Source organism: Serinus canaria, chromosome 12 (genome assembly GCF_022539315.1).
Source record: "Serinus canaria isolate serCan28SL12 chromosome 12, serCan2020, whole genome shotgun sequence".
Taxonomy (NCBI): Eukaryota; Metazoa; Chordata; class Aves; order Passeriformes; family Fringillidae; genus Serinus; species Serinus canaria.
This window is the reverse complement of record NC_066326.1, coordinates 5,471,071-5,498,078: the sequence shown is the minus strand read 5'-3', so window position 1 is coordinate 5,498,078 and position 27,008 is coordinate 5,471,071. Positions and strand designations below refer to the sequence as shown.

General features: G+C 46.7%; 1 protein-coding gene across 1 annotated transcript; it reads left to right on the top strand.

Annotated features, from left to right (window-relative positions):
* The first annotated feature begins 788 nt into the window (after nucleotides 1-788).
* LOC103817080 (monocarboxylate transporter 2-like) lies at nucleotides 789-26,681 on the top strand. Its single transcript, XM_030228000.2, has 5 exons — nucleotides 789-885; nucleotides 1,435-1,678; nucleotides 15,929-16,072; nucleotides 21,172-22,020; nucleotides 24,734-26,681. Exons 2-5 carry the CDS (start codon nucleotides 1,462-1,464, stop codon nucleotides 25,024-25,026), a joined length of 1,503 nt encoding a protein of 500 aa, XP_030083860.1. The 5' UTR covers nucleotides 789-885; nucleotides 1,435-1,461; the 3' UTR covers nucleotides 25,027-26,681.
* The last annotated feature ends 327 nt before the right edge of the window (nucleotides 26,682-27,008 follow it).

Sequence of the window (27,008 nt, the reverse complement as noted above, 5' to 3'; positions counted from 1 at the left end):
AGTCTGCAGTGATCACAGAACCTGTGATAGAATTCTGAATTGGGTTGGAAGGGACCTTAGAGCCCATCCTGTTCCTATCCCCCTGCTACCTCCCACTCTCCCAGGTTCCTCCCAGCCCTGTCCAACCTGGCCTTGAACACTTCCAGGGATGGGGCAGCCACAGCTTCTCTGGGCAACCTGTGCCAATGCCCTGGCACACCCACAGTGAAGAATTTCCTCCCAACATCCAATCTAAATCTCCCCTCTTGCAGCTTAAATCTGTTCCCTCTTGTCCTATCAGCATCTACCCGTGTCAAAAATCACTCTCCTTTTCTTTTTTTATAACTATGATGTGGTCCAGGGGCAGGAAGCAGCAAACAACTTGGTAGGGAGGAGAAAAGAGCTGGGATTTAGTACGGAAGAGAGGAGGGATGCAGGTGCAAGCAGAGGGGAAGTTAAAAAGAACAATTTGCATTTAACTAACTGAAGGTGGTTTAATTAAAGCCCGCGGGGTGACTGGTGCTGCTGCCTCGGCTGCGGGCGAGGAAAGGCGAGGGGACGGAGTGAGGGATGTGACTGGAGTGAGGGATGTGACTGGAGGGAGGGATGTGACTGCCGGGGGTTTGGGGCCGGTCCCGCCCGGAGCGGAGCGGAGCAGCCCGGGCAGAGCCGCCAGCGCCGCGCTCCGCAGGTGGCTCCGGTCCGGCCGCGGGTCCCGCGTCCCACCTGTGTCCCACCAGTGTCCCGGGGCTCGGCAGGCACCGGGGAGGGGCGGAGCAGCGGGTTGGAGCCGCTGTTTGTGGTTTTCCCCCGGTACACGTGGCATTCCTGCCTCCCCCGGCACAGCTCCGGCGGCGCACGGGGCTCGGGTGGGCGGCGCAGCACACGGGACTCACCTGAGCCGAGGTGTGTGCGGCGGTGCAGGTGGGCTCAGGGGGAGCAGCATCCCGGGACTGGGGGGCTAGGGAGCAGCACCCCAAGACTGAGGTCTGGAGAAGTAGAATCCTGAGACTGGAGGTCCAAGGGAGCAGCATCCCGGGACTGGGGGTCCAGAGAAGCAGAATCTCAGGACTACAGATGTGGGGAGCAGTATCCTGGGACGAGGGGTCTAAAGGAGCAGCATCCCGGGACTGGGGGTCCAGGATCTCAGGGCTGGGAGTCCGGGGGAGCAGAATCTCAGGATTAGGGGTTTGGGGAGCAGCATCCTGGGACTGAGGTTCCAGGGGAACAGCATGTGGGAACCGGGGGTCCAGGAGAGCAGAATCTCAGGATTGGGGTCTGGAGGAGCAGTATCCTGGGACTGAGGTTCCAGGGGAACAGCATGTGGAAACCGGGGGTCCAGGGGAGCAGAATCTCAGGACTGGGATCTGCAAGAGCAGCAAGCACCCCAGGACTGAGGGTCCAAAGGGGCAGCATCCCGGCACTGACCCCACAACCGCCCCCTCTGTGTTGCAGGGCTCCCGGGGAGCCATCCCCCCGGCCATGCCGGCCCGCGCTGAGCCAGGGCGCGCCCCCGGCCCGCCGGACGGCGGCTGGGGCTGGGTGGTTGTTTTCGGCGCCTTCGTTTCCATCGGCTTCGCCTACGCCTTCCCCAAAGGCTTGGCCATCTTCTTCAAAGAAATCCAGGATTTCTTTGGCACGTCCTATAGCGAGATCGCCTGGGTCTCCTCCATCATGCTGGCCACGACGTACGGTGCAGGTGAGTGCTCCTGCACCAGCCCCGGCACGGGGGTTTGTAAGAGCAGCAGTAAGCCAGAAATCTCCACTCTGGGCCAGAGCAGAGCAACCAAGTGTCCATCTGTATGGCCACCATCCACAGATTTGCTTTCTGATCATGTTTCCAAATGTTTGTTTAGGCAGACAAGTCATATGTGGAGCCTGAGGGGCTCCTACCCAGAAATCAGAAGATTACCTATGAAAACTTTCTATGGGCACCGGGGAAAAAGCCCTGAGAATAGGCTGGTGTGAAATAACTAGGTCTGGGTTTCAGCCAGGGCTGAGTGTGGAGTAGAATAATAAATGAAGGAGCTGCTTGTTTATTGTGGCAGTTGATAAAGACAGCAATGAAATCGTCAGTCATTCCCATCAGTTGTAAAGCAGTGCATGTAACTCTGCTCTTTTTTATGATTTCAATATCACCTTCATGACTGAATGAAATACATGGGCTGCCCTTGATTAAATCTTCAGCTGGAGGTGGACAGGAACCACATTCTGCAATTGCAGGAAGCTTCATCAATATTTATCCTGTCTATTAAAGAAATTCTGAGAATAATCTTTGTTTTTACAAAGGTGGTTTTATTTTTCCTTTAATAATGCACTATAGTGCTTCTTGAAGAGCACAGCTGCTAATGAAAATAAAGTTGCTTTGTATAAGTTTGTAGGGTAGAAGTGAGGCTTGAGTCAGACCCTATTGTAATCCCCTCTGTTGTAACCCAGACTTGGTCCTACAGAGATGAGCTCTGCAAAGGCTGAGTTCCTACACAAGAATCCCCAAATGGAGCACTTTTGGGCAGAACCCAAGCAGTGATTTAGAGAGAGAAATCCCCTGCTTGTGCCAGTGCTGTTGTCTCATTGGCTGTCCCATTTCACTGCAATAAATGTGCCAAAGTATTTACCTGTGGGCTGGGGCTCCCTGGATGCCTCTGTGAGCTGTTGGCAGCTCTGCTTTGTGTTCCAGTAAAAAAATGTTGTCCCCTCCCCTGGTATGGAAGAGATGCTTTGTGCCTGACTATGACCAAGTGAGGAACATGCACCCTGCACCTGGCAGCACCTCAAGTTGCTCACAGGGATTTAGATGGGGAGCTTGAGCCTCGTGGGGTTCAGCTCATGGCCAAGGAGGAGCTGGAGCAGGTGAAATGCTGCTCTGATCCCCTCTGCCTCCTTCCAGCTGATCATTTTGCAGCCCATCTTCTTCTCTGTCTCTCCAAGTGTTCCAGGTAGTGCTGTGTGCTCTGTGCCTGGGGTGTTGCAGTGGGCTTTTATCCTGATTAACTGAGCATCTCCTGCCTTTTTGCAGGAGCTTTAACCTCACTCTCCCTGATGCTGTTACATAGTGATGGGGGAGATGATACAGCTGAATTGCAGCTGACTGTTGAGGGAAATAGTAAAGGTAAGATCATTTCTAGAAAGCTGTAAAAGTAGGTATTAGAAACAGAAAGAGCAGAAAACAGAACTAGCTGCAGCTGCGAAGTCTGAAAGTAGAAAAAGTTGCAATAATACAGCAAGCTAGGACATGAAACCATAGCTTGAGCTTTAGGTTTGGCTAAGATAGACCTTAGGACTGTAGAGAAATATGCTCAGCAAGATGGTAGAAGGTTTTAAGCTTAATAGTAGCACACTGTATTTTGTTAATTGAAGGCATACAAGGAAGCATTGTGTGAAGCAGGTGTATGTGTTCTTTTAGTGGTTGGCTAGAACAATTGTTTGTAAGCTTTAGCCATATGCTATTGGCCAGAAAGTTTTTAAAATGCTCTGTAACAAAGAAATCTTTGGCTGCTGCTGGTTGTACGTGAGCTTTTGTCATCTTTCTATTGTCTCAAGCATGCAGTGAAGCTGATGCTGCAATAAAAGCTCAATGAATGCACCCCAGCAGTCCCATCCTGTTTGTGAAAAATCCTCCAAACAATCTCTTTGTGCCTGTCTCTTGCTTGCAGCTGCTCAGAGTCATGTCCAGTCACCAGCCCCCCCTCCTCTGCTCTGCTCTGGAGTAAGACTGGTGCTTGGGACCCTCCCTGTGCCCCTGGCTGAGGTGCTGGGTGCCTCAGTGGCTGCAGACAGGGCGTGGTGGGAGCTGCTGGAGCATGGAGCAATGAAGCAGGAGTGTCCACTCTGCTTTGACTGAGTGGGCATTTAACTCCAGAGTGGGTGTAGCTTATGCATGACTCTAGTGATTTGGAAATCCTCATTAAAGGTTTTGCTCTGTGGCAGTGCCTGTTGGAACTGTGAGCATGCAAGGCTTGATTTGCTCTGCTGAAAAACCAGAAAACATTTTTGCTAATTTTTCCAAAATAAGAAATTTTAAAACCACCAAGATTTCAACACACTCCTGAGCAGCTAACAGAGCTCCCAAACCAGATGATTATTGCCGCAGCATGTCCATCCCTTCCCTTCCTCTCCCAAATGAGGCAGAAGGGCCACAGGCTGTGTGGAGGTGATGCTGTGCAGCCCTGTGGGGACACTGAGCACATGAAGCATCAGGCACATGTCCCTGGAGGGGGGGACATCTCCCTGGGGGCTGGGGGGGCCCATTTGCTGGTGTCAGGTGTGGCCATGGAAGGCAATCCCTGCCCCATGCCAGCTCCCTGCAGCCCCAGGGGCAGCCTGGTGCCCTGGCAGGGCATGCAGAGCCTGATGTTTTCACTGGCCACAGCTCCTGTTGACACAGTGCCTGGTTTCCTTGGTGTTCTCCTTGGTCTAAGGACTTGTTTTTGGACTGTGCTGCTTGCACTGTAACAGAGCTTGAGTTTGCATTTCATAAATAATGCAAATGAAGCTTATTTTCTGAGAATACATGAACTAACCCAAATCTCCACTGGAGAAGCTGTGTTGATTTTGACAGCATGGATGCAGATTTACAGTGACCACCTGAGGCTTTGCTTGCAGCACCAAAGGACTTCCAGCTTTTCAGACTAAAACTGAAAATCAGCAGCCAGGACTGTTTCTGCCCTTCACTTTCTGCTGAATTCCCCAGGAAGCTGTTTTACACCAGCCAGGGCTCTGGCAATATATATTACAGGAGTTAATGTGTCTTATCCCCAGTTTCTTAATCTGAACTAGGTTGCAGAAAACAATTCTGTCCCTATAATACAAGCAGTAAAACAGATTACTGTGCAGTAAAGTGGATAGCCTGGACTTTATGACGGGGTGCTTGTAGCTCTTGCCAGAGCTCCTGTTCAGCAATTCCACTTTTCCAATTGCAGAGGGCAGGCTGGGAGGTTTGAGAGTGAGGAGCAGGAGGGAACATTGCTTTTCTCTGACCAAATCCCACAGGCTGAAGCCCTATCAATCTGATCAAGAAGGATTTGTTTTACAATGTTTCTACTTTTCTTTTCTTTCCGGTCATGGGTGAAGAGCTCATTCCTTACCCCAAATGAGAAAGGTATTACAGAGCAGAGTCTTTCATGCATGGGGGAAAAAACAAAAAGGGAAAAGGATCTGATCAGTGATCTTAGAGGTCTTTTAATGATTCTCTGATTCTGTAAGGGACCAAGGGCCATGGCATCACCCTTCCCTAAAGGTGATCTCAGCTGCACCTCAGCCCCCAGGTGACAGCCTCTGGGGGTGAGGAGGACACAGCAAATGTCCCAAAATGTGGAGCACCACAGGGTACCCACTGTGCTGCCAGGTGCCCTGGGCAGGGCTTCTTTCTGCAAGCTGCCTTCTTGGGCACTGTGCCAACACAAGACTGACATTCCCAAAGTTTTGCCTCACATATGGGGGTGAGTTTCGTTTAGGAAACAATTTCATTGCAAAGCCAAAAGCCTTTGGCCTTGGCACCTCCTGATGCGGGCTGTGTGGTGATGCCAGGTTCACCAAACTGAGCTGCCCTTGTCCCACTTTTAAGGGTGACACATTTCAAGCTTGGCCACTGAGGTGTCCCTGGGGACAGCCATTAGCCAGGGAAAGCAGGAGGCAGCAGAGCTCTCAGGAAAGAAAAGATAAGCAGTATTAATTTGCTGGTAAATTAGTTGCCCTATTCAGCATCAGGGGAAACAGCCAAACATTCTGAAAATAAGAAATAGTGATGCCACTAATTTAATAGCAGTAATGTTCTTGTAGCTCTTACGGTCTCCTGTGAGGCTGCAGGAGAGGTAAGGATTGTGAGAAGAAGTAATATCTTTTATTATGGCCAACTGCTGGAGCTTGAACAATGAGCCAGCCTCCTGGCACAGGTGCCAGAATAGAGAGAATAATTCAATACTAGGACAGGATCTGCATTTTCTTTTTAAAATATTTTTTAAATGCTTACTGTGTGGTCAAATGCTTCCTCCATCTTTCTAATGGAAGAACAGGAATCATCCAAAAGGAGCTCAGAGAGCAGATCCTCCTGCAGAGTCATTTCAGCTGCTTGGTTTGAATAGCTGGGGCAGCACCAGGGGACACTGGAGCTTCTTTTTAGTCATTTTGAAGAATTTCACTCTTTTGTGATTGCTGTGCATGTTTATATACAGCTTGTAGGTGTAAATAGGTGCTGCTTCTGCTGCCCTTTAATACATAAAAATCTCAGGCTCGTGGCATCAGCACCATCAGTGCTTTTATTCAGAATATACTGCAGTGGAGTCTTGTCTCAGTTTTGCTATACCCTGCTGTAAAACTGCCCCCAAAATCTCCAGGGTGCTGCTCTCTCACATCCAAATTCCCATTGAAATTAACGAATCTCTGTCTATTTTACAAGGACAGCATCAGAGAGCCACATTTTGTAAACACAGTAAAAATGAGAGTGCTTCTGGTGAAAAAGCCTCCACCTGAAACCAAGCAGTGTTTATTAGTCTTGTTATTTATTGGTTCGTAATTTGGTGAAGATCAAATTATCTGGAGATTTAATTCTGGAAATGCTCCACAACTAAATCTTTTCCTCCAAAAAAACTTTCTCCCAGAGCTTGTAAGTGCTTAATAGAGCATCTGCTAAAGCAGCAAGGAAGAGATAGGGAAGCTGAAAGTCCACCATTGACCTTGAACATTTAATCCAAAATTTTATAGCTGTATTTTATTACACTGCTAGCATGATAAATTGCAGTGACAGGTTTAGAAAGAACCTTACAACATGCAGTGGCATCAAGCTATATTAATAATGAGTTTGATTCTGCAGTTTTTAACTTAATCAAAACTGCCAGTGTTCTCCCCTGCTCTGGTCCAGGCTCTATCAAAACCTCCTCTGCCTCCAGAAAACCCCACCCAGGGCTCCCCACCCATCTCAGCTGCCTTCAAAGAGCTGTGAAGCACCACAGCATTACAAGGGGAAACTGAGGCACGGGAGGGAGGTGGGGTTTTCCAAGGTTATGTTCACCTGTGTCAGCTCTCTGTACTGCTGGTTCAACAAACATTCATAATTCTCAAGTGGGGCTTTTACCAGGATTTCTCTAGGGATGTGCTTTTCCACCTGGGCATTTTGTGGAGGCTGAAACAACTGGAGGAAGATTATTCTGTTTATTCACAGAGCTGTGGATATGCAGCATCCTGCTATCCTGGCCCAGGCCCTGCCAGGTGCTCCCTGGAGCTGCCTGATGATGGAATTCACCTTTTCCCTTACCCTCCCCACCTCTGGGAGTCCCAGCCCATCAGCCTCCCCAGGCTCTGGAAACAAGACATCCTCCCCAGGCAGGGGCAATCCCTGGGGCAGCAGCACCATTAGAATCCTGGGTTTTGATAAGAAAGCTGGATGAGGAATGATTTGAGTTCTGTAATGAATGGTGCTGCAGGTTCATATACTTCTCCTGACTCTCAGAGAGCACTCCAGCTCTGCAAGGTCACCACGTATGGGCTTATATTTTTTATTTTTTTAAATAGCTCTGTTCTACTTAAAAGCAATAATAGCACTGTAGGTTCAGGTGAAATATTTCTGTGTTCGTGGACTTGGTCACAAAGCTTTATCATTTTGCCCTTCATTGGAGCTATCAAGGTCACCAGGCAGCAGTAATAGAGATGTGATAGACTTAATAAAAACCAAGATTAATAAGAACTAGGAGGAAGGAAGTGAAGAGTTTTGGCTGGGGGGTTGTTAATGGTGTTAAGCCAAGGAATAAGTTATAATCCATTCCCCCCCAAGTGGAATTCAAACATGGAAAACTTCTTCCCCCAGATGCCAACCTGTCCCAGAGCATTGCAGTGGAATTGAAAAGCTGGACCTGTGATCCTCGGTGATGCTCTTCTGCCCCAGGATGGGCTCTCCAGTGTAACTGAGCTCTTGTCAAGTTCTGCAGGGTCCCAGGGTGGGCAAAGCCCTTTGGAGACCACCAGCAGGCAGGGGCCAAGTTGGGAGCAGCGTGTTAAGAGTGGTAACCAAGGGCTGTTGACCTCCAGGAATGGATGTTCCAGCCATGTGGGGGTACCAGCTGTGGGTTTCTCTGGGTCTGGGCTGAAGGCACTTGAGGCAGTAATTCATGTTTGGACTCAGGTGTTTATTATTTCTTATCAGTAAAACAGTCTCACTGCTGGGAGTTCTGCAGCTTTTCATCAGAAGGCACAAAATGGCCACAGTCTCTTGTTCCAAGGGCTTTCAAGACTAAACTGTCCAATTAAGAGCTGACACCTGGATTGTTTTCCCTTTTGACCCAATAACTGATCCCACAGAGCTGCAATGGGGACTTTTCTGCCCAATTACAAAATGCCACCCAAACCCATGGAGAAGGAAGAAGAAGAAGGAGCATGAAGAAGAAACCCAGGGTGACAACCTGTGCTTTCCATCTTGCTTCCATCCACAGCATACTAAAAATCCCAAAACCTCAATTTCTCACCAAGTGATACACTGCTCTCTATGATCTATTTCACACTTTTGTGGATTCCAGTCTATCTTGAAGTCTGGGAAACTTTCTCCATGGATGAGAGTCAAAGTCAGAGCTCCCCTGGGGGTCAGGGCACCCCAGAGCAGACAGGGAAATATTCCCAGTGCCCTGGGTTTGCACATTGCCACACAAGGAGCTCCTGCCCTGCAGCTGGGCTTCCAGTGATGGAAGAGATCACAGCCAGAGGTCCTGCCAAGGCAGAAGGGCAGCTAAAGAAATCCAGGAGAGCACCTCAAACACTGGGCTGCCATGACCTTGTGAAGGTGAGCTGTGATTTGTGGCATGGTGAGATCCAAATCTGCAGCTGGGGGAACCCCTGAGTGCTGTCCCTTTGCAGGAGAGGTTATTTAATTGCCTAAACTCAAAGTGACACAAAGGACCTTGGCCACAGCCCCAGTCTGGGAGCTGTTGGCCTGTGGCTCCTCCTGCACTGCAGGAGCAGCATCTGAGCTGGGTAATCTGGAAATTGAAGTGCCAGAGCACTGATCAGATAAGACTGGTGGATAAGGAAGAGAACACTTTGTCTTTCTGAAGCTTGGACCTTGTCTGCTTTGTTTTTCTTCTTCTATTTTTTTTTTTTAACATCAGGTTGCTGCTGTGGCAAGTTTCAGGTGGGAGGTCAGGGTCCCTGTGCTCCTAAGGTGAGCCTGGTGGGTGCAGGGGAGGGAGGATTGCTGCAGTGGATCATTGCCCTCACCACCTTCCCAGTGAATACAGTGCCAGGCCTGCCCAGGCACCACAGGACTGACCAGTCTGATGACTCAATAATGTGTGTCCAGACAATTTCTCCCATGCTTGGCTTATGAATCATCTCACAGGGATTGTGCTGGAGCTGCAGCCATTACCCCTTAAATGAACTGACTGTTCTCCTCACCTGTGAGGAAGCAAATGAGGCATCTCTGGGGCCAGGTTAGCTGTTGGAGCTGCTGTGCCATGAGCTGGATTTCAGCCTCCTTATTTAAAATGGATTATTTTCAATGTAGTAGAAGGCATCAGGGTGATTTAGGTGTGGACAGGTCTTTGGAAGCTGCTCTGTCAAGTCTGGCATAGGATTATTTGAGACTGTGGTTGTCACCCTGGGCATGTGCTCACTGCCTCTTGTCCCCAGTGTGTGGCCATCCTGTCCCCAGCAGCACTGCCTGAGGAAGGGTCTGCGGTCTGTGGGCTCCCCAGCATGCAGGTGAAAACCAAACCATCTGAACCAAGCAGCTGAGACTAATAATTATGAGGCTTCATGATTAGCAGGTACCCCCAGTTATTCTCCAGTGATCTGGAGCAGGGCTCAGTGACCGAGGGTGAGCAGCAGCTCTTCACACCCTGCTGACACAAACGCTTAAAGCCACGAGCTCCCCAAGCCTCTTCTGGCATGACAAAGAGTGAAAGGCTGCAGGTTTTGACCCTCTCATCCCTTTCCCCCCACGCTGGCAGCTGGGCCCTGTGTTTTCTCTGGCTGCCTCCCTTTCAGGCTGGGCATTGTTACCAGCAGCTGCTGGCTGATCCCCCCATCTCCTGAGGCTGGGGGGTCTGGCAGCTCATTAATAAAGTGGGGGCACTTGCTTTCATTCAGGGGTAATGAGGAGGTTGCTCTGTCATGGTGGGCTGGTACCCTGGTGGATAAATTACCAAGCCAAAGGCAGGGTTGTTATTCCATGGAGGGAGTGAGATTATTACTGAGGAAATTGCAGGCCTGCTCCTGTTGTTGTTTTACTACTGGTGTAATAATAGACTTTGTTCCATTAGTATAAATGATTTCCCCCCTTTCCCTCTCCTCTGAGTACATTGCACTTCTTCTTGTGTCCCCAGTGACTCCCCACATCACGGCATGCCAAGTTCCTATTTGTATTTTCACAATAGTTTGGAAAATATTAACTATCTGGGCAGTTCTTTTGGTGCTGGCCAATGTCCCTGAGTAGGAAGAGCTCTTTAGAGTGACTTGTCACTGTGGAAAAGCAAGAAAAGCTGAGCTGCATGTTGGGGCACTGGTGGTCCCAAATCTTCCAGTGGTGGTCTGTGCAGTTGAGTATTTTAAAGTGTTATCACCTGTGTGGTCATCAAACAGTCTGACCAGCAGACCTAGAACATTTGCACTGGCTCTGTGCCACTTTACACTGTCAGAAGGTCAGTGTTGTGAAACCTGGAAAAATCCCACGTTGCTGGGAGCCTCTGGGTTACAGATTGTCAGGGCCTCAGCTCTTCGCTGCTTATCTGAAAGCCCTCCACAGAAATATTGCAGCAGAAATTCATCCAGGCCAAGTTCCACCAGAAAGGAGGAATACTATTAGTTAAGTTAAAAAAAATCAAAGGACAAACCAGACCTTAAAAATAAGATATATATATATATATATATATATACACACACAGAGGGTCAGAGGTATGGGAGAGGAGAATGTTTTAGTCCCTATTAGAAATACATCAGTGTTTCACACCAGCACTGGAAGTATTGCAGCTCATAAAAAATTCATAAGGCTTGCTGAGGAAAACAGGAAGGCAATTCAGGTGTCTATTTTTTGAGCACTGTCATACTTGCAAGAGTTTAAGCCAGTCTGGATTGATATTTCTTGTTATGTGCCAGCTCTGCATTATGGTCCTCTCTGGATCATAGTTCAGTGACTCAAGCAGAATGAATGACAAGGTGGCCTGGGTTTGTGGAGGAGAAGAGAGGAGAGCCCAGGGTATTTTGCTTCTTCTTTATGGTTTTACTGTCCCCTCTTCAGGGTCCTTTTCACTTGTGCAAACACAAAACTCAAGGTGAAAAGTAATTGGACAAGCTAACAAATGAGTTGAGGCTTGCTGCATTCCCCACTGGTGAGTCCCTGTGTTTCTCTTGCCACCAAGAGCAGCCTCTTTGACACAGCCTTTCATGTACCAGCTAACAAAGAATGGAGATCTGCCACAGGTATGAGAAAAGAGAGGCTTTAAACAGGACAGGCACTAAACCAGTGTGATTTATATGGGCTGAGGGCAGTGCTTTACATCTCATCAGTCTTCCAGCAGCTCCATGATCCCAGCTGCATCTTTTGGGGATATTTGCTGCAAACTGCTGCTCTCCAGGCTGCAGAGTTTTACTGCAGGCAGAAGTGGAAGCCTCATGGTGTGCACCCTGCTCTGCAAGGGCTTGGGGTGCAAAGTGAAGCACTTCTGAGCAGGCATTCCTTGCTGTTACCATGGGCTGATGGAGATGATGGAGAGCAGGTCCCAGTGAGCCAGGGAGGTGCAGAGCCCCAGGCACAGCTCTGAGTGAAGCCAGCAGCAGGATGAGGCTCAGCATCCCCACTGTGTCCTCTGCTGTCCTCCTGCCGTGGATGATAAAAGAGCCATGGTTGGAAGTTCATTGGAAGGAGGAAATCACTGGGTCATGGAAGGGGCTGCCATGAGGCTGGGTGGGTGGGAGGCAGTGCCATCCCTTCCTGCACCAAAACACCACCCTAATGTCAGCATTCCTGTCATTGGAATGTACTGGGGTGCAAGGGGTTAATGGAATGATGCCTCTAATTTCATCATTAGCAGTTGCAGTGCAGTGCTGGTGCTGAGGACAGCCCTGGCTGCTCTGCTCCCTGAGAAGCCTCAGTGCACTGGGGACACTCTCAGCAGCTGGGATGGCTTTTGCTCTTCACTCTGACTTCCCAGGGGCTGGGACAGCGTTTGTGTGGCTGCTCCTTCAAGGACAAGCCAGGTAAATGGCAGCTCTCTGAGAGCTTTGCCAGCTGTTTCTCCTGCCCTGTTCTCACCTGGTGATGGAAATTAAGAAGCAAAAATCGCCCTGACTCCTCTTAGGCTGTCCTGCTGCAGGCTTGCAGGAGGGAGCAGTGAGTTCCTTGGGATGCCAGGACAGGGAGCCTGTGGTTCCTGCACGTTTGACCAGGCAGGTCTTAGCAGCTAAAGGGGCCTTGGGATCCAAGCTGCACACACTGTTACCCTAAATGCTTTCTCTGTGCTAATGTACAATATCTCTATTCTTTCCATGCCAGCTGAGTAACTGGTAAATGACAGGTCCTGCTTTTCAATTCCACCGTGCTGCCAGGGCCTGTCACACTTTTAATTTGTGCAATAGCTGCAAGCATAGCAGTAATTGTGTTTCACATTTCCCACAACTGCAGTGCTGGCTTTGTGCTCCCTCTTCCTCAGCCCTCTGCCCCAAACTGAGCTATTTAATGTTTTCTGAAGCTACCCCACAATGCTGCTGGTAAACTTATCTAATATTTGCTGTTTAATCTACTCAAGAAACACAGTGCAGGTGGCACGGGGCAGAGCAGGGCAGGGGGTGCCCCCAGATCTGCTGGGTGTGATGCTGATTGCTGCAGACACCTGGGCAGGGTGAGGGGGTCTCTGTCACCTGCCAGGCTGGCAGGGCTGGGAGCTGAAGTGTGCACAGCTCCCAGATGTGACAGATTGCGTGTGCAATTTTGGGCAGATTTTGAAAGGCTGCTCTGCTAAAGCCTGTGGATGTTTCTGTAGGTCCAAAGGACTTAAGTGGAAGTAATTTTGGGGATGTGATTTTGCACTTTCTCCAATGCATTTAAAAGGTCTGCTCAGGACTTTTATAAACCCTTCAGCCTTTGAGCAACAACTCAAGGAAGTTTGATTTCCCTACTTTTTGAGGCTTTGGGTTGGATTTCTTGGTGTCTCATGTAGGTTTTCCTGCTAGGTCTAGCTTTTCCTGCAGGCTGAGTGCTCATCATGGCTTTTACTGTGGATTCTCTGTGGCTGAGAAGGTTTAGTCCAGATGTTCTGTTTTGTGCTCCAACTGGATGCACCCAGTGTCTGAGAGGTCTCTGATGCCCAGCTCTGTGTGGGTGAGGCTGGCCAGGTGCTGTCCCTCAGGCATGGGCTGTGATCCTGCAGGATGTGGCTCTTTACCAAAGCAGGCTCACAGGGTCTGGACACTTCCAGGCTGTGAAGGGGAAAGTTTCTGTGCTTCTGCATTTTGTCCCAGTTCCCTGTGAGCTCAGCTCTCCCACCCAGACTGGCAAACATGGGGTTGATTTTCCTGTTGTAAAACTGATTGCTATGGTTGCAGCAGGTGAAGGTCATGCAGACCCCCTGCAAAACACTGCTGAGAGATCACACAAGACAAGAATGGGGAAAAGTTTCAGTCTCATGGCTTAATAAGTGCTTGCTGGGAAGCTGGGATGTGGCTGAGGACACAGCACACATGAAACAGGGGCACAGAAAAGCTGCTCTCATTAGTAAAGCCAGTATTTGGGATACAAGCATTTCTTTTTCTCTACTTCTCTTACAGGTGAAGCAGAGGAAAATAACAGCTGTCCACAGCTGTCCCCACAGCTGGGCAGAATGTATCCTACCTCAGCCCCTTCCAGCTCATTATCTGCTGTCATGGTCCAAGCCCATCCTTCCTGATGGGTGAAGCCAATACAACCATTCATGGACTGAGAGGGACATTCATCCCAATTTCCCTTCTCCTAAGCTGGATGCTGCGAGAGTGGGACATGTGTGAGCAGTCCTGGTTTTCCTCTCTCAGCAGGGGCTTCTCTCCATGGTGGCTGTCCCAGGGCAGAGCAGGAGAGCAGCCTTAGCAGGAACACTGTGGGGTTTAAATGCTTTGCTCCATGGTACTACATGCTACAGGGTGAAAGCCCTCTGCCAGTGGGCAAAGGTAATGGAAACCACATTTTCTTAGCTGAGTAATTAGATTGATTCTGCAGAAATGCAGACATGTGGAAAATTGAAAAATGGAAGAGTTGCATGCCCTGAGGCTGCAGATGAATATGTTGCTGCCTTTCTGAGGAACACTGGCTCAATCTATTGAATTACAGGACGTGCTGAGAGCAGCTCAAGCACGATGCAAGTTCAGGCCCTGACCAGGAGAAACTCTTCAGAGGGGGGTGTCTTTCTCACTGTCCTGATCTCAAATACATATCCCTTTCCCCAGAACTTCTCACTGAATGCTGTAGTGCTCTGTGCAGCAAAAGGATGCACCTGTGTGAATCCAGTTACAGCATTAGCAGAAAAACTCTCCGTGTAATTATAGACACCCAGAAATTTTAATTGAATGGTGCATTTGATGGGACTAGATCACAGATCACAGTTACAGAGATGTTGTTGAGGCTGTGCTTGTGTGCATTTAATTTATGAGTGTTTTGACCTCAGACATCAAATGGAAACCATTTCTATGGGCTTCATTCCCCAGATTAAACCAGCCATATCTACTGTTTTCTATTCTTGCACATTATAACAGGTGAGAGCTTGTTTGGATGCTGTCAGCCATGCTGAGGGAGGGTTGGGGTTTCTGGGTTTCCTGTGATCAGGAGTTCTGTGGTTGCAGGGTCTGGAGAGAGCTCTGGAGCCATTTCTGGTTGAGATTATTTAAGGTAAATATTCCACCATGGCTCTGTGGAGAGGTAGGTCCCACAGCCAAGCTCTTCAGAGATGTCTGTGCCTTTAAAATACCAGTTTGCAGTGTTGTGTGTGTGAGTGGTGTGGGAAGTGGCAGGAATGAAGGCAAGCAGGCACTCTGGGCTCTGAAACACCATTACTGTATGATGAGTAGCACCACAAACAGCCAGGTGAATTCAGATATTGAATCTGCCTGCATTCCCCTTCCTCATTTCCAGTATCACTTTTGAAGCCTTTTGATTCAAGGCTTTTGAGTAATACAGAATCCTTTCTTTGCATCTCACAGCTTGGACTTCTGGATTGCTCTTTCCTGTTCAGCTTGGCTTTTCTAGTTCTGACTTCTCAGTCTGTTCTAACTTCAGAGCTGGCTTTTCTTTGAGCAGGAGGTTGGTCCTGAGGTACCATCAAAGTCCCTCCAATATATATCTTACTGTGATTCCGATTTTTACTGGTCTCGCTTCCTCAGATTTCAACACTTTGCTTCAGTGTGCACAGTTTTTGTCAAGCCATTTCCCTCTTTCATAATTTTGCACTGCCCTGAACCTCCTCTTTGCATAAATGCATGTCCAGACTGGTTCTTTTGAGCTCTGGCTAATCCATCATCCCCAACATTTCCTACCTACATGGACTGCTATTTAGATTTAATTAACAACTGTTCTGCTGAAGCTTTGGTCCTGGTCAGCAATATTGGAATTGCATTAAATAGAGGCATTAAAAATGCAGCAGCATTTGTGATATCTGTGTCACAATATGAACCACTGCTTTGTGTGTGCAGCTTAACATCATCATAAACCAAGGAGCTCCTGTGCTGAGATCCTGTGCTCACATGATTTGTTATTGCTGTTTGCCTTCTCTGGTGACACCTGGAAGTCCTGGGGGCAGGAGCTGTCACTGGTTACACACCCATGGCACTGGACATGCTGCCATCTCCATGTGGAAGGTCTCTGCTTTTCCATTTTCTTCCCGAGCTCACCCTGGGAGCTGTCAGCAGCACTCAGACCCATTGGTGTGGCAGAGCTTTACCTGCTTGGTGCCCAGCATGCCCTTCTGTCAGAAGATACAACCTCAAGGTCCTCTCTGCCCTCTTTCCCCAGGCCCCATCAGCAGCATTTTGGTGAACCGCTACGGCAGCCGCCCCGTGGTGATGTTTGGGGGGCTCCTGTGTGGAGTGGGGATGATCTCAGCTGCCTTCTGCACCAGCATCCTGCAGCTCTACATCTGCGTGGGCTTCATCACAGGTGAGAACAGAGCACCTCCTTCCCTGCACATCCCTTCTGATGGCTTGGGGCTGGCACCCCTGGGCAATGTCTGCACCAACACAAACACATGGGGAGATAAAAAGCTTGTGAGGTTAAATCTGGTGGGACAAAGGCCCTCCTTTATTGTATTTGTGGGGTTCCCAGATGAAGGAAGGAATGATGAATCTGACTCCATATTCTCAGAGGGCTAATTTATTATTTTATGATTCTATATTATATTAAAGAATGCTATACTAAACTATACTAAAGAATACAGAAAGGATACAGACAGAAGGCTAAAAAGATAATAATGAAAGCTTGTGACTCCAGAACTGCTGGAGTTGACCAAAAATATTCCTACTGTGAAAAACCAACCCTGTATTTCCTTCTTGAAGTTCCAATTTGAATTGCCTGTATTGAAATATGAAATTCCATATTGGAAACTCAAGTAGAATGAGGCATAGGCTCAGTCCAGCACCTTTAAAGCCTGCAGGTGCCAGGTTATTGCTTTTAAAGGTAGATGGAGTAGAGCTCTCCACCTGTGTGAGTATAGATGCTTAATTGTAAGTATTTCTGTTTTATTGTTTTGGATAAGATACTGCCAAAGTTTATTCCAGTGCAGCTAGGACATCTGCTTGGAAGCATGACACAATGAGTTCAAAATTGGCTGCTGAGGTTGCCAGGTGTATGGTTTAATGGATGTTCCCAATCTCTCTGCAGATACATTAAGTGTTGCTGCTTTCTGAATGTGAAAATGTGAGCTCAACATTTAAAATCAATAAAACCAGCCACTAGCAAAGTAAATTGGGACAGAAAGTTTGTCACCCTGTTCTTCTATATCAATATTCTTTTATTAAATCTGTACAGTAGTGAATAAATCCCTGTGTAGCACTCCCTCTCTTAAACTTTACTCTTCCTCAGGACTGTCACTGTAATTAAATGAAATTGTGTTATTATTGGATGAATAAATCTTGCAGATTCCTTGAAAGAGACTCCAGAAACAAAGTGATGGGAAATAAAATTAACCAATGTCTCCCAATATTTCTTAATGCATGAGCTTGCACCATTTCCTCCCAAACAAATGCCCTCTGGGAAGGCAAAGGGGGAAGAGACAGGACAAGGGGGGATGAATTTCAACTGACAGAGGGCAGTTTAGATGAGATGCTAGGAAGAAATTCTTTAGGGGGTTGAGAGGACCGGGCTGAGTGAAAAGCTGTGGCTGCCTCATCCATAGAAGTGTCCAAGGCCAGGTTGGATGGGGCTTGGAGCAACCTGGGACAGTGGAAGGTGTCCCTGCCATGGCAAGGGAGTTGGAATGGGATGAGTTTTAAGGTCCCTTCCAACCCAAACCAATCTGTGATTCTAAATTGACTAATGCTAGATTAGCATGTGGACACCATAAATCCTCTGCTGAAAATATTCCATGCACTTTGGTCAGCAGAAGGACTCAGACAAGAATCAGGGCTGTAGGAAGGCACCAGCTTCTCTGTTCTAAAGCACTTGGCCAGAAGGGGACAGGAGGGAACTCCCTGCATAACCCCAACAGAGCCAGGATGGATAAAGACCTTGCTCTTGGTCCTGAAGGTGTCTGCAAGCCTGGTCCATCACCCAGCACAGAGAGCTGAGTGTGGGCAGTGCTCAGTGCACACAGGTGACCCTCATGGCACAGAGCTCAAGCACCCTCCTCTCTCTGCACTGCTGTGCTGATTCCTCTGAGCAGGACACAACATCATGTGCATCTTTTCCTCCTGCCTGCTGAACAAGGGCAGCTGTGTGGATGAGGTGCTGGCTGATAACCCATCATCTGCAGGCACAGGGGGTGTGCTGGGAAGGAATATTAATTTGACAGAGAAGGGAAGGTGTTTGTAAGCCTGCTAACATGGTGCTTGATGCCTCCAATTAAGCTTGAAGTATCTTTTCTGGTCAGGCCTAGCATGGAAGCATTCAAGGGCAATTAGGGAGCCACCTGCCCATCACACAGCTGTGACAGTGCTGCTGCACCAGGAGAGAGGCTTTTGTAAAGGGGATTTGCAGTGACTGTAAAGCAACCTGTAAACATCACACTCTTTCTAGCCTTCCTAGGAGCCCGGAAAGAAAACAGGCTGATGTAAAAGCCTGGGCTCATGTAAGTCACAGGGATGGAGGTAAAAACAAGGTCTTGGCACAAGGAGGTCTCTGCTACAGTCCTGTGCCTTTGGCATATTAATAGAAATCTCTTCAGAGGAGCAGAGCAGGAAGTATCTGTTTGCAGAGGAGGGATTAGACACAGCAATCTCAGCTGCTGACTCGATTATGCCTGTTTCCATTTGCATGCAGAGCAGGAGCCAGGCTCTGCTGGTGGAGGCAGCTCTGTCCTTGATGGCTCTCTGGGCTGCATGAGGCACTTTGCATGCACAAGAAACCCCACAGCCTCTTCCCATTTGTTTCCCTACAGTGCTTAGAAAAAGAAATGGGGTTTGCAAGCTGTCCACCTGGACAGATGCCAGCCTGGATGCATTAAGTAGGTGTTTCAACGTGCAACCTCTTCTGAAGTCTGAGGCAGAAGCAGCAAATTTCAAAGCTAATTGCAAGGTGGTAGTGACTGGTCAGAGTTTAGTTCAATGTGCACCATTTAAACTGCCATGAAATAAAATGGGTGAGGCACGTGGACTAATGAGAGCAGAGTCTTTGCCATGGCTGGAAGTGTTGAGCACTGAAATACCTGGTCAGATTGTTCCTTGCTAATAAAGTAAGAACAAGATCAATAACTACACAGCTGAGTCCTGTAGCACCACTTATTTCCTTGTGATGTGAGTGAGATGTATTTAATCCAGGAAAGGACACTCCCTCTGGCACAGGTTTGCTTCTGTTCTTGCAACACCACTGACAGACCTCTCTGTCATATCTCTGGGGAGAAAATGTGATTATTGAGTAACAATTCCAGCTATGGAAAAGCTGCTGCAGCTTCTGAAAACTGCAATAAAATGGATGCAAATATTTCCTATTAAAGTCAGCCAAAAGCTTAAAGTAAATTGAAATTCCAGTTATTCAATTTGAAACTCTCCAAATTTAATTAATGGGAAGAGCATGAGGTAATATTAAATTAGATTTGTCTGACTGGCAAATTAATGTTCACATAATAGAAAAAATTGAGATGATTATTGTTTAAGTGGTTAGCTGGAATCCAGTCAGATTTTCCTCCTTTGGAAGACCTGTGGTGTGTCCTTACCAAAAATGACTCTGTGGAAACATTGGTTCAATTTCTGCCCTTACTGACCAGCCTGGGAAATGGGGAGGTAATGCAAACTCTCACCAGCTGTGCTGCATCTTCTCAGGTGGAAAAAGAGACATTTCTATGTTTCAGCACTGTCCCAGGGTGTTCTCTAACCAGGGCTGTGGTTTTCCTCTGTGGTTCCCAGCTCACCCTGAATTTGGCCCTATAGGCATTACAAGCAGGCTGCACTTCCCAAAGATGTGCCCTGCCTGACATATGGACTATCTAAAAAAGTTCATGCTGAGAATGTTTTGTATCCAGAATTATTTTAATGTGTTGACATTTCAATTTATTTTTAATGTTGTAAACTTCAAAGTAATTAAAAAAAAAGAACTTTAGACTTGGCAAAAATCATATTTTTGTAAACCCATTTAAACTGAAGCTCTCCAGCATTGGCTGGATTCTGCTGCATCAGATGGATTCTACTCTATCAGTGACTAATGATAGTGTTCCTTAATTAATTCTGAGGACCTTGACCTTTGTAAATTCTCTTCTGTAAAGCAATATGCCTAATTATGTACTGCACAGTTAAACAAACTAATTATATCGACTAATGAACAAGAAAAAATCTGCATGACCCTATTTTCAGGATTCATGTTCTCTGATATAATCACTTCAAGGATTACATTTCTGCTTTGTTCTAATGTGGCTCATTCTTTCCTGGATGATGGAGTGGAAAATATGTGGCATGACTTTTAAATGACATTTTGATGGAGTTCTGAAAAATGTACTTTTTATGAAAATGCTGCATGTCAAAGAAATGCTTGAAAATATTATTGATGTTTACCTATTGATTATTGATGTTGGGCATCAGGAAGAATTGTTGGACATCAGGAAGAATTTTTTCACTGAAAAGGTGAAAAGCTTTGGAATGGGTTGCTCAGGGAGGTGGTGGATTCACCATCCTTGGAAGTGCTCAAGAAAAAGCTGAAGGTGGCACTCAGAGCTCTGGTCTAGTTTACAAGGGGATGCCTGATCAGAGGTTGGACTCCACAGTCTTGGGGGTCTTTTCCAGCCTTACTGATGGTGTGATCCTATGGTTCTACGTGGCAGTTCTCTCAAACAGAACCACAGAAAATTGAGACCATCACAGCATTTGGCATTTCTGCCTGCAGATTCCACCTGTGCAGGAGAAGCTGGCCAATTGAATTAGCAATGCAGATTTATAATGGCATTTATATATCTAAATGCAATAAAAATAAATTCTAATTAAAAGAAACACTCTGGGGTCCTGTGTAATTAGCATCCTCAGTAGCTGTTTTGCTGTGTACTTGCAGGCCTCTTAATCTTTTGCATCAGACCTGGACTGCTCACAGCACCAAATCAGTTGTGGCTGAGGAGGGTTGTGATGTTATTTTCTGTGCAGGTCTGGCTGCCCAGCAGCAGAGCTGGGTGCCCATGGAAGGGGAGGCCAGCCCAAGATGGATGAACTTTGGTGGTTGAGACTGTCCAAGCCAAAACAACCTTCCTCAAACTGGCAGTTGCTATTTTTTAAAAATAGATTCATCCTCTCCCCCAGCAAGGGCACTGTGTCTGGACAGAACCCACCAGCATTTCGTGAGGGAACAGTTTAGGTTCACTCCGAAGCAAACTCCTGGTGCTAGTTTTGCCACCCAGGAGATCTGCAGTGCAAAGGCAAGAGGGTTCTCTGACTCAAAGAGGGGTTCTGGGGTCTGGTTACCCAAACCTGGCAGCCAGAACTCAGAGACACCCTGAGCAACATTTTCATCCAGATTGTTGTGTTGAAGAGCCACCAGTGAACCAACTGACTGTGAATTTCCTTAAACAATGAGCTGAGGAGAAATGGGTCTCAAATGTTCCTTTGTTTATCTGAACTGTTTTCCAGGATTTGGCCTTGCTCTCAACCTTCAGCCATCCGTGATAATCATAGGGAAATACTTCTTGAAGAGAAGACCCATTGCCAATGGCCTTGCTATGGCAGGGAGCCCCGTGATGCTTTGCACCCTGGCACCTCTCAACCAATTCCTTTTTGACAATTTTGGCTGGAGGGGCAGCTTTTTAATTCTTGGGGCAATTTTACTAAACTGCTGTGTGGCAGGAGCTCTCTTCAGACCCATCGGGCCAGGCACAGCACCAGTCAAAACCCAGGTGACTGAGGAAGGGAAGGATGCTCTGAAAGGAAAGATCACTGAAGATGGCCCCATGGAGAACAAAACAGAAGAGGAAGGAGAAAAGGACTGCTTTGAAAAAGTCAATCAGTACCTTGATTTCTCCCTCTTTAAGCACAGAGGGTTCTTGATTTACCTGATCGGAAACGTGCTCATGTTCCTGGGCTTCTTTGCCCCCATCGTTTTCCTGGCCCCCTATGCAAAGCACACTGGCATTGATGAATATTCAGCTGCTTTCCTGCTCTCCATCCTGGCTATGGTGGACATGGTTGCTCGCCCCACCACCGGCATCGTTGCCAACAGCAGGTGGGTGAGGCCGAGGATCCAGTACTTCTTCAGCTTCGCCATCGCCTTCAACGGCGCCTGCCACCTCCTGTGCCCGCTGGCCTCCAGCTACACAGGGCTCATTGTGTACTCCAGCTTCTTTGGGCTGGCCTTTGGCATGGTGTGTGCCATGCTCTTCGAGACGCTGATGGACCTGGTGGGAGCTGCCCGCTTCACCAGCGCCGTCGGCCTCGTCACCATCGCCGAGTGCTGCACCATCCTGCTGGGACCCCCCATTGGAGGTGAGTGGGCTGGCCTCCCCTGCTGGCACTGCCCTGTCACTTGGGGTTAGACTCCTGCAAGCACAGCTCGTGGGAAATTGTCACTTTTCGACACGAAATAACACAAGTGCGCGCACTGCCGCTCTCAAGGTGAAGGAAAAGGGAAGTTTGTTTTCTGACTCCAACATTTATAGTTTTCTAAAAGTGACAGTGGATTGGAGGGTGAAAGTGCCACCTCTCCAATGACACTGGACGACCTAACAGTCCATCAAATTTCTCTTCTTCCATAAAATAATGCAAAACAATAAGTTATTTACAGAAAGTTCGCTACAAGAATGTAAACATCAGAAAGCTTAAAAAATCTTTAAAAAATCAGGGCAACATGAAATTATTCTAGATGTGTTTTCTCTGCTTCACAATCACCATTTTTTCCACTAGTAACTGGACAGGAAAGGGAGTCCTTGATGTCTCCTCCAGCATTTCCTCACTCCTTTCTGTTGGAGTGAGTCTTGGAGAGTCATCTTTTAATCCTGGATCCCTTCAGACACTTGAAATGAACTTGCAGAGTGGAACTTCCTACAACACCAAGCACCTTGCACTTCAGACAGCTCCTCCTAGACATTCCTCCTCTTGCAAAAGGCTGGAGTTCACCACAATTTCAGAAAAACACAACAGTTCTATGAGAGCCTCTTGTTGACTCAAACCTCACTGTTTGTCCCTAAAGCTCTGAGTAAGCCACTTAGGAATTTCAGTCATATTAGTGCAGCTGAAAGATTTAAGTCTGTTCTAAAAATAATTTTAAAAAAATATTTATTTTGGATGGCATGGTTTGAAACATCAAAAGGCAGAGCTCACAAAGAGACAATACAGAGTCTCCAGGAGGATTCTCAGTCATCTAAAGATAAGTAAGGGCAGTGATCTCCAGTGATTTAACAGCCTTAATATTCCCTCTATAGCATGTGCTCCTTTTGCAGTTTGAAACCTTTTCCTGGATTCAAAACTGAGATCTGGCTAATGCTTCATATGACACATCCTGCAGAGCTGTTTAATTCTTCATATTACTGGGTAGCTCATACAGTGTGACAGAAGCAGCTGTATCCTCTTGCTGTCTTAGAGATTCATTATTTAATTAATGACAAAAAAAAGAAAATACAATTTTAAAATGGTTTTCTGAATTATGTAATTTTCTGTGTGGGAGATTAAGTTAATGACAAGAGACTGCTAATGAGGCTAAAACAGTTCTGTGTAATAATCAGTAATATTAGTTTTGTAGGGTTTTCCCCACCATTTTAATAAGCAGCAAATTTATTGGTTCTTTGGCATTTTAATAACCTACTGCAGGGTTCTGCTTTAATGAACTAAGTAAATTGTTCCCAATGTGTTTTATGACTTTATCTTATTCTCAAAGGAAAAGAGGCAAGACTATCCTACTGTTGAATTTTCCAATACTCTACTCATTAAAACTCTCATTGAAACCTATTTAGGAGACCTCTAGGTCATCCTGATGAGCAGAAAAGGAAAAATTGTTGCAATTAGCGTTTGGTTGATGTTTCACCACTAGCATGAAAAACACAGTGCATGGAAAATGGTGAACCAAGTCAGCTAGGGATGATTCAGGAAAAGCCACTGACCAAAACCAGTTAAAAATTATGATTATTGTGATCAGGAAATCTATTTGGTGACCAAAAAAACCCTTGGTAGTGCAATGCAGTGGGATAATTAATCATCAGCTTTTCAACATTAAGGGTCAATTGGGATGTAATTAAAGGTCCCTCTTTCTGAGGAGGAGAACATATCCCAAAACGTCAGAGAGCTCAGAGATGATGGGCCAGTTTCAGGGAAGACTGTATTGTGAAGGCCAGGTTAGGAGTGGGTCTTACTTTAATTAGGATTTGGGATGTTGAGAATGGTTTGTGCTGCCCAGTAAATGGGAATTAATGCTCAGGATCATAATCCCAATAAGATTTGCATTACATTTTGACATAATGGAGAATGGTGACATTTCAATTAAGCCATCTCCCTTCAATTACTCTGTAACTCCATAGCAGAGGCATTAACCTTTGAGAGGAACCTGTCACATTTGTCTTGGCATTGAAATTATCTGACACTGACAGCATCATCTTTGCTTCCCCTGGAACTAATGTTTTCCAGTTTCACGCTGTGCCCTTTCCTCTTTGGATCAGGAGTGCAACTGCAGAAAGGGCAGCTGTGACCAAAAGCTGAGCCCCCTCTAATGCTGCTGGGTGACCCGTGGTGGATAAATCACAGGGTCTTTGCCAAGAGCCTGAGATGAGACCCAGTGTGCAGGTGCCTTTTCATGAAAGTTTTCCCAAAAGCTGCTGCTTTTTGGCTGCCAAGCCAAATGGACATCCTTGCCATTGATCATTGGAGATAGTGGAAAGGCTGCCTGCAGGCTCTGTGATCAGAGGAGCATGGAAAAAAATAGGTGTGCTGAAAAGGTCCAGACTTTGCAGTGTAGGTTCTGTCCCCTCCTACTGAACTGTGCAAATTATCAGAGCATTACCTGTACCAATGTCAACTACCCACAGGCTACTGCATAGGGCAACACATGTTCAGTATTTGCAGGCTCAGAGTGTTTGTGGAAGAGATCAGAAGTTCAGAGAATATTTTATCCTAAAGCCACAGGAGTCTTCCTTGATATACAGGATCTGAAAACACAATACCCTTCCCTTCATCTCTAAATTTCCTTTTTTTTTCTATATATATTTTACAGGAATTCTTATTGATACCTTTGGGGACTATAAATATATGTTCATTAAATGTGGAGCCGTGATGGTCCTGGCAGGAACCTTTCTGTTCATCATGAATTATTATAATTATCGGATGCTTGCCAAGGAGGAGAAGGAAAGAAAGGCAAAAGAAGAGGATCCTAAATCTGTAAGGACAGAAAATGAAGGCAAAAAAAACTGGAACAAAGACTCCACACAGGATGGGCCTGAGCTGGAACCTTTGAGAGAGAAGGGAGAAGGATTAAAGAAGGAAATGAATGGCACAAACGAAGCTTAAACCTGTTCTCATGGGCTGAATGGGAAATGACTTCTGGGCTGCTCAAATGAGCACCAGCTCTGAAATCACACTGGGTTTTAAAATTTTAGTCTATTCTCCTCCCTGTGCATCCTCTTCTTTGTTGCTGGAGAAGACTAGAACAGAGACAAGTCCTGATTCTCATAAACTGCTGGGACACTGCAGTATCTGCTTGCTTACCAAAGGTCCTGCAAGATTTTCCTTTAGATATTCCCCATTTCCCAGAGAAAAGGGAAATGTGATGCTTTGCAGGGGGCTAGGACGAGGCTGGCAAGAGGCAGGAGTCCTTCTCCAGGTGCTTTATCTGTGCAGGGCAGAAATTTAGTCTTAAGCTTAACCCTTGACCTACATTCCAACAGTGCAAATTTAATTTTTCCCTAGGAGGTTACAAAGTGCTTATTATCCAATTTCTGAGTGCCTTACCATTTCTAGTGAGCTTTTTCTTTGCAGCACCCTGGTGAGACAGTGTTGCCACCATTAATTAATTGTACAAATGAAGAACTGAAGCACAGGGGAGCTCTGGGCATCATTGCATCAGTGAATGAAGCTTAGGCATGCCAGAGCTGAAATGGAACCCAGTGCCCTGAGCTGCCTAAAAGCCCTGCTGAGCCCAGGTAGCCCCTTGCTAGAAAAAGGGAGTAAAAAGGATAGCAGTGCATTAAACCTGTGCACAGTGCACTCTGCTTGCTGTGTGCCTCACACTACTCACACTAATCCCAGCTGGTGATTTTGAGCACTGTCTCAGAGCTGGGACCTCGTGCCAGGCTTTTTTTTTAACCTGCTTCAGTTGCATCCATCCTGGAGGGAATACAAACCCAGCTGCCTCCCCCTTGTTTGGGCTGGAGTGGGCACCTCCCTGCTGCTGGCACTGCAGTACCTGCTGGCCTCATGCCACCCTGCTGCACAAAGTCAAATTTGACAGGTCAGTGATGCAGAGGTGGAGCTGGGACCACGTGGGAGGCTCTCCTGTGGGGATGATTTTGATCTGGGAAGAATTTGCACTCTGATGTATTTTATACCAAGCAGCTGATGCCCTCGAGCCGTGGATGCTGAGCATGGCATCACACAATTGAATCATCAGACTTCTGTGGAATTTCATGGATTTGATTAGATAAAAACAAGGACTCCTCAGGCAGATCATCCAAATCCAAAGCTAAAACTTATCCAGAAGTTAGTTCTCCTGTTTCTATTTCAATGGTATTCATATGTGGTCAGATCATATTTTTTCATGGTTTTGTCTTCAAAGAACTGTATTTTCCTGTCACTTGTGTACACAGTATGAAGAAAGGCTTGTAAAAATACTTTCGTAAATACACTGTACTCTTAAAATTAGGTCATTCTGGTCTTCTTGTACAAAACTTTTTCTGTGAATTCTTTTGTTTCTTTGAAGAATGGTGGTCTTTGACTTCAGTAGGACTTAAATTTTAGCCTTATGTTGTAACTGTTATTTTCTGTGAAAAAAAATCTATACAAAATAATTAGGCCTTCAGTGCTTGTTTTTAATACCCTTTATTTCTGTCAAATATGTCTGTGATAGTTCGTTTAAGAAGGCTTTAATAGAAGGTCATGAATATTTTCCAATATGCCTTCTGTCATATGCTGTCATATACTTAATAAAACTATTTTAAAAAATTAAATTAGTTTGCATTTTCCTGTGTGTGTAATGCAGCTTCTTGATTCAGTAAGGAGTCTGTCCTCTGAGGGTTTCTAGTCCTGCCTCCATGCACATGGTCACAAAACTCTTGGTCACAACCTCACCTTCTTGTTGATTTGGATTCCTTTGATATCCTTGCTGGTCTGGGCCAGCCTGCCTCACAGCCCCAGCTGTGTGGGCCCAGGAGTCTGAAAGCTGTGCAGAATGACCTGGCAAGGACCTGACAAGATGATTTTCATACCTTTCCACCAGGTTGTACCCATTAATCCTCAGTGCAATGGCCCAGATCCCCAGCTGTCCTTACGGCAGG